Raw genomic sequence first — 8,373 nt, 5'->3', positions numbered from 1 at the left:
AATATATCAAAACAGAAAAAAATATAAGTACACCATAACCCTCTACACGCAAACTATGGCACTTTTCCAGGAGGTCTTTGGTCACCCAACCGGGACACCACTATAGAACTAATGGTAAATACGCAATGAAAAAGCAGAACAAGCAGCAACTGGTCATGGAGAGAATGGAAATAAGTTTGAATGAGACAAGGAAAAGAAAGCTCAGAGAGGCACAAAGATGGGAGATAGTGACACATTAGTGACAGGTCAAGATGAAAATCAGCAATATGTAGTTGATATTCGATCAAAACTTACTTTTCAACTCAACAACAACAAAGAAATAGTACAAACCCATCAACTTTTAATTCACCATTGCCCAACTGATTCAGATTAACTACACCATATTCAAAACCACCTAATGGATCAGTATCAGAATCATTGAAGCAATTATTAGATCATTCAAGACAATTACAAGGTGGGATAGCAAACTCAGCTAATCCTCATCATCCATTTTCTTTTTCAAATTAATATAATATACCACTTCTTCTTCTCCTTCTTCTGGTATGGGTCTTTTGGGTTCACTTCATACTGACTAAGTTTAGATCAAATCAAATCTCAATTAAGAAGATTAATTTCAAATCAAAAATTCCCATTTGATTCAAATCATCTTAACAATCAAATCAATCCTTATAGCAAAGAGTCAAGTCCGATTGGTTTGATTAATGGTCAAGGAGCTATTTCTATAGCTGATTTTTTATTAGCTTGTGATGGTCTTCATGCGGATGGATTAGGTAGAACAATTGATGCAGTTGATTCAAGAGGTACATTTAAACCACTACAACCACTACAAGATACGGATGTTGGGTGAGATTCTTGCTTTTTCAAACTTCTCCTGTTGATATCATAGCTTGAATCACTAATTTTCAGTTTTTTGACGTGTTTTTTTGGTGGTCAAATAAGAGGAATACTTAAAACATGAACATGGATAATCAATCATTGCATCAAATGATGAAATTGGAAGACAAACTGTACAAAACATTATCAATGATTTGGTAAATCTTTGTGACAAAAATTGCGAACAACAAGAAGAAATCTTACTTGAAGAATTAGGTTGATATCAACCATCATCATCTGATGGCAATATGTTTTTCAGTTCAAATTTGATCCATAACCATTCACAAAATTTGAATACTAAAAATAATCAACATAAATCTTTGATTGATACATGGAGTTTATGAAAACAAACCGTACACAAACCTAATTCAGATTTAATCAATCAACAAGGTACCCAATTAACTGGTGAGATTAGATTCACTTCAGTTTCACAAGCACGAAAATTTTGAAACTTATCTTGTTGATCCACAAAGTGTGAAAGCTAAAAACTCACAAAAAAAATTAGCTGAAGGTGCTAGAGTTCATCTACAACAACAACAAGTTTCTTTTTCTCCCTTGAACTTTTTTTTATTCTAACTCTTGCTATTTCATTTCATGTCTAGATTCTTGGATCGTATCAAAAACCGTCCGAAGTCTCAATTCTTTGAATTAAAGAATTTGACGAACGTAGGATAAGTCACCTCTTCTACAAGATTATTATGCCAAGTCATCAAAGCTGTTCCGCTAACTCAAAGTTCAATTGGATCAAATGATAGCCTAATCTATTTGTACCAGAAATAAACAGCTGATGATCATAGTACGGCTGAGAATTCAAGTGATTGATCATTTGAATTTCAATAATAGTAATCATCCTTCTAGTTTTGATATATACAGATTAGATGATGTTGCATCACTAAGTATGGTGAAAGTGATTTCGATCCGAATGGAAATAGACCATTCAGCTATTCTACAGTTTTACTTATGAGTGGTCAATTTGAAAAAGTAAGTTGTTTTGAATAAAAGATACAAGTTTATGTGAAAGTGAATTAGTAAATCTTACTTTGATTTTTTTGGAAATAGGCTATTCTTTTCCTTCAACAAACACATAATTATCAACTTGATGCTGTTCATTTTGCTATTGCTTTGGCTTATTATAGTTTACTTGGAATGTCTGATACGGTTCCAGCTTTAGAAGGACATCCAAGTGAGTAATTAAATAATCATCTTCTTAGAAAAATGGTTTACACATTAAGCTAATCTTGAATAATTTTATATTCAACATCAAATTAGGGAATTCATAATCCCAACCAATCCATGTTTCTAACATATTGAAGATGTATCAATGCACAATCCAAAAGGTGTAACAATTTCTTTGACTGCTTCCAAAAATATTTTGGTCGTTGCTAAGAATATTTTGGATCATTATGATCGAACTTATTCGATTTCTTGTAAGATTTCAAAAAAGAATGGAGATACTTGTGAGTTATCGTTGAAGTCAAAAACGATTTTGAATTTACGTGAAAAAGGAAGGAATGAACAAGGGTGAGGAGTAAGTCTTGAATATCTCCTTATTTTTTTTTCCCATAAGTACTTCATCAGGAAAAGAAACCCGTTGCTGACCTTACTGTTTTCTTGTTTTTTTTATTGGGTTTTTCATTTCAATAGATTGTAGATTAGATTGAATTATTACCAAGAAATAATGATTTAGTACAAATCATAAGAAAATCAGCACAAATTAAAGATTTAGATGAATTGATCATTAAGAATTTAGATTTGACTGTTGTATGTGGAAAGAATGATTCAATTTTGGCTAACACTGATTTACAGATGCAAAAAAACGACGTAGACCTACTTCTGAAGGGTGGATTGACATGTTCACTATTGCAATGGGATTGCTTCCATCTTCAAATTCAGTAATCAGAATGAAATCTTTATTTATTGAAATTTTGGTTTCTATTTGTTTGCCAAGTGTTGCTTCTTGGATTGAAACCCACTTTGCTTGGACTTCCTTTTGTTTCAGAAAGTGACCATAGTTGCCCTGATTGATTTGTAGGATGTATCTTTGAGATTCATGATACGCCTTCACAATAACATTGCGGGTAAGTTCAGTAAAACATTGGTGAGGAGAATGTGGCGAGGAGACAGTGTAGAGAGGTGTGGTGAAAGGTAACCAAGGACAAGCAGAGTCAAGGTCAAAGGATGAAGGATGAAGAATATGATCAGGAAGGGAAATTGTAGGAGAATTGGTAGTGGGTGCTTGAAAGGCGAGCAGTGGATGGTTTTTTTGAAAGTGTGGAGTCACAAGCAGATGATGTTGGATGAGCGCAATTCGGAACAAATGGTGGCATTGTCATGCCGTCATTCAGTCACGCCCCAAATTCAAAAACACCGGTGAAGCAACTATAAATGTGTAGACCGATGCAGCTGAGGGAGAAAGATAATAGGCATCATGTGCAATTGTAATTCATGTAGATTCACATGTGTGGAGGACTACCAAGGACCATAAGGACCCCATAAAGCAAGAATTATGGAATCAAACAATGTTTAACTTACTACGCACAAGCAAAAGAGAAAAAACAGGAGGAAATACATGATGAAGAGGTAAACCAAAAGGACAAGCCGACCTGATTGAGATGATTGAGATATTGTGCAACAGCAAAAGGCCTCCAACCTGCTTGGGTGGTCAACCTCTGGTCTATTTGTGTCTTTTGATATGTCATCACAGTCCCATAGCTTACACCTGGAATTAGACTTGAAATTATATTGTTCTTCTGTTCCGTTTTTCAGGGCAGCGCGAGTGATTTGGGATGAAAAGCCTTAGCCTGTATAGTGAACAGCCTCAACATCATATGTTGTAATCTTGGTTCTAATCTTGATCTCCTTGGAGGGAAGAGTCTGACAGAAAGTAATTTTCCAACCCCAACATAGTTGCTCAACACTGTTCAAACCAAAATTGAAAGTGATTTGATCTTCAGGGAAAACAAACCGCCCACTCTCAAGCCTAAAACCCTTGGCCTTTGTGACAGTTTTCCGACTGACTGAGTCAATGGGATACCATATGCAGTAAGCTTCCCCTTGTCATTGTTGGGCGTCCTGGGTAAATCCGGTCCATCTGATTGAGGCCTAAGCAAGGTTTTCAAGAAATTCTCAGGATATTGGTTTGGAAAAAGGCTCAAGAGTACAGATAGCGATAGTACAACTGATACTCACATTGAGGGAGGCAAGATCAGTGCTGCCCAGGACTGATAAGCCTGGGCAAGAGGTGGCATGGAATGCGAAGGAGTTGGGGCTTGATATCTGTATAAAAGGATATGAAAAGTGAAAAATCAGGATCCTTTCACTGCCAGCATTAAAGAGACTCCCAGGTGGGAATATGGGTCCCAGGAACCAGATTCCCCATTTTTTACTGCTAAATATCTCCATAAGTATTCCTCAGTAGCCATTGTGATATATGTAGTCAATTTTTTGGGCTGTGTGTTGCAATTGTAACAAAGTTACAGAAAATTGTTGTGGTAATTAGCTAGTTGGTCTAGACCTGTTTGTCATGCTCTATTTTTGGATTGATTGGGTCAAGGACTTCCGGTGTAGTGTTGTTGAAGAAAAGCGGTTATTGAAATTGAAGAAAGATTAACTTAATGAAGTTATGTATGAATCAAGATGAAGATGAGTTATGAGAAAGTGCAAAGGAATCAAATGAGCTTATTTTGTCTGTTTTGGGAATAAGTTGTGTGTGACTTGAGTATCTCTTTTGTTCGTGATTAGTAATAGTGTCTCTATCTTTTTGTTCTCATTTTTATATATATAGTAGCAGTTGTTTGCACCCAGATTCTTTTCCTTATCGAAAAGAATCTGTAAGCTATTTCACTATACTCTTTTTCTCCAACAAATAGTCTAACTAAAAGCCTTCTTTTACATCATCTAGTATTTGCTGCTTTTTCTCATTAACCTCTCACTTGATTTGTGATCCTGTTGCTTGTGCACAGGTTTGTCACGTTTTGAATAGCTTTCGTAGCTTTTGTGGCCTGTTGCCCTGACTTACGCTTTACCTGATTACCCCAGGATATCTTCATTTTTGGCAACACCACCAGCTCATTTGAGCTATTCAACTTGTGTCTTTACAAAAATATTACATGTGAATTTCTCAACCAGATGAGCAGGTGACTGAGCGGCACTATATGTAGATGATAGCTAAGTATTCACTCAGATGTTTGCACATATGTAACATATGCTTTATTCCTCGGATGGCCACTGCGAGATGGTTTCATGACCCATCCTACTCTCAAAAATTTTCCCAGCCTAGTGCTAATTCCCATCAAGGAACCTCTTTAATGCTGGCAGTGTCTGGTACCAGAATGGGCTTTGGGGGATAGATTACTTACCAATCTCTCTGAGGTAAATTATTCGGAAATTTCTTCCTTACACACTGGGTCCACCCATCCTTGATATTGGTTGGCATTGCGTGAAACAAGGGCCGTTACGTCTATGCACATAGGGGAGGGACAAAATTATAAGGACATTGGTACCCCAGCCAATACAAAGTCATTAAGTTGTGTGCGAGCGTACACATTGCGAAGGCCAATGCCTTGGATGGTCAAATGTATTTCAGATTGTGCAAAGATTATCCATGCCATTTGACCAACCACTCTCCACTATATCCATCTTTACTTGTAAATCTTGGCTTCAAATTGAGATCCAAAGATATTTACCTGTCTATAAGGGTGTGAGTGTAGAAGAACCAATGGAGGAGAGGAGAACTGAATAGACAAAACTATGCAAAATCATGAGGTGATGCGGATTTCAAGGGCAGATGTTAATGTTATGAGGCAACAACTGATGGAAGAGGGGAGTGAAGAGGTATATTTACATCAGCACCCCAGCAAAAATAAAGTTAGTAAATTGAGTAGGATCGTACAAGTTGAGAAGGTGGATGCCTTGGGTGGTCAAATGTATTCCAACTTGTGCAAAAATTATCTATGCCATTTGACCACCCTCCACTGGATCCATCTCAACTCATAAATCGTGGCTTCAAATTGAGATATGAAAATACCTACCTGTGTATGAGGGTGCTGAGCTGGGAAGAATCAAAGGGTGAGGTGATCATGTGGATTCAAGGCTGGAGGTTATTGGGCCAAGACTGAAAAAAGATGGACAGTGAAGCACAGTGATTATTCAAATATAGATAGAGGTGTAGTGGAATCATATCATAGGTGTCTTTGCAACAGAGGCTTGCATATTTGTGGGGGGAGGAAACTAAGAAAGGGAAGAACTCTGCCATGCCAGTCAAAGTGCGCTTATATACTTTTGACCATGATGGATGTTCCCATGACACAAGTATGTTCCATGTCCATGTGAGCTCATCAAAGGGGGGTTATTGATCAGATAAAGAAAAAAAGGGCATCTTGATTGGATTAAGACCAATTTGAGTCAAAAGAGGATGACTGACTGACCTCACGACCAGTAAAGCGCGATAGATGTGAGTGAGTGTATTGCGGAAGAATTTGCGGAAAACCCAGGTGAGGGTACCAAATTATGTAAATACCAACCTGGGCGCAAACCTCCCGGCCTTATATCACCTGAACTCTACAAAGGAGTCAGTGAAAATCCAAGGGCTTATTTTTGTGCAAGACTCATTCCATCAAGGAAGACAGTAGGTGTGTTCAAACATTTTGAAAGATATTTGGAAGCGAGGATTTGGAACTGTGATTTTTGTACAGATGAACATTGATTCTTGTACACATATGTACAGAAGGAAGTATGGATGAGTAGGGATGGGCCTGCCTATCATTTTGAAATGGAGCAAACTCCAAAGCTCAAGATACATCAGAATCACAGTTCTTCTGTACAAGAATCAGGGTTCAAAGATTTTCTCTTCAAAATCTCTTTCAAAATATGAAGTTCTCTAAACTTAACAAAGTCCCACGCTCACCCTGAGCAAGTAGTGCAAGCAAGGGACTTACCTCAAACTTGCAGGTTCTATTGGCTGAGGGTAAGAGCTTTTTCAGGGAGATTCCTTGCAATCTGTCTACACCTTTCCCTACCAAAGATCTTTGTCTGGCCCAAAGACAAAAGTTATTCACCATCTTTTTGTGCATAATGTGTAAGAAAATGGTGATTACAAGCTCGACGCTGTAAATATGAGACAGAAAACCTTTTAAAAAGGTAAAGATAAATGTTCAGCCTGTTGTTGACAAGACAACTAGCTGACAACAAAAACACAAGTGCTAAACTCAAGACGGACCTGGATGTAGGAACGAGGATGATATGAAAAGAAAGAACTACCACGGTATAGTGTGAAGTGTGATAGAGAGAGAAAAATTATTGAGAAAGGTTTTAAAAGTAACAAGGGCACTATTTGGTTAATAAAATGATTTATAAATAAGACGTGAAAGAAATCTGTTTTAATCTCACCTTTGAAATCTGATTCCTCAATGAGGGAAAAAGACTAAAAAGGGAGAGAGAGAGAGGATAATAAGAGAATAAACAACCAAGTCAAAGAATTTCACAAATCAGCACGAAACAACAGAAAATAAATGACTACTTCTATTTTATCCCAATGCGTAAGGTATCTTCCAGCTACATCTTCATTTCTTACTACACCAATATCCTTAATTTCCTCCACTAATTTTCTTCCATCCGGATTGGTCCAAATCAACTAAACATGTTCTGTCTTAATGGTTTTGAAACATTACCGGAGAATGTAGTTCTCCAACATAATGTACACTAAGTTTTTCCCCAGGAATGCTGTTTCGTCTTGCCTCAAATCCATCCCAAAGCTTTGGGCTGAACACACCTGTAGCATCTGTATGTGCCAAGTGCGGAACAAAAGTCAAAGTCCAAAAGTCCAAAAGTCCAAAAGGCTAGAGAACAATTTGACGCTTCCTCAATCCTCAGTCTTGAGCTCTCAACTTGTCTCTTCTTGACTGGTTAACATTTACAAAAGCTCCAGGATCATCTACAGATATCTGTACACTCTTCCACCTACTTGCAGCAGATCATTGGAACATTCTCAAAAATTATAGACCTCACAATGAATCTCATTGGCCGAGTTATGATCTATTCTTCCGAGATGTGTAGCAATCTGAGGAAACAAATACAGAAAGCTAGGTCATGAGTTACAAAAAGTTAAATAAGACAAAAGCTGAATTTGAAAAAGAACAAAAACAGATTTGAGAGGTTGTAAGTTGGAACAAGTTTCAACTAAGGGGAATAGGTGGTTGGCTTAGTGTGGATCATGAAATCCAAAAGACGAGTACACAATTTTTTATTCCATCATCTTTGATGATTCTGTATGATGTATGGTCAACGCCGGAACCGCTACGAAACGCTATGGTTTCTGAGCCCCTTGGATCACGGTGCGCAGGCTCCGAAATGGACTGCTACACACTCAAATCGCTTTTTTTTAAAAAAAAAACCCTCTTACGATATCGTAGCGTAGAAATCGCTACGATATCGCTATATAGCGCGCTGGGGAGAATATAGGAAAAGACATAGATTTCACTTTGAATGTATCAAGGAAGTCAA

General features: G+C 37.4%; 1 protein-coding gene across 1 annotated transcript; it reads left to right on the top strand.

Moving 5' to 3' along the window:
• Window positions 1–217: 217 nt before the first annotated feature.
• On the top strand, window positions 218–2,534 carry MELLADRAFT_107321 (uncharacterized protein; the record flags this gene model as incomplete). Its single annotated transcript, XM_007410830.1, has 7 exons — window positions 218–245; window positions 582–843; window positions 1,476–1,539; window positions 1,771–1,854; window positions 1,933–2,056; window positions 2,187–2,330; window positions 2,518–2,534. 7 exons carry the CDS (start codon window positions 218–220, stop codon window positions 2,532–2,534), a joined length of 723 nt encoding a protein of 240 aa, XP_007410892.1.
• Between the last annotated feature and the right edge of the window lie 5,839 nt (window positions 2,535–8,373).

Source organism: Melampsora larici-populina (genome assembly GCF_000204055.1).
Source record: "Melampsora larici-populina 98AG31 unplaced genomic scaffold MELLAscaffold_22, whole genome shotgun sequence".
NCBI lineage: Eukaryota > Fungi > Basidiomycota > Pucciniomycetes > Pucciniales > Melampsoraceae > Melampsora > Melampsora laricis-populina.
The sequence above is the reverse complement of the archived record's forward strand: the minus strand, read 5'-3'. Positions and strand labels throughout refer to the sequence as shown.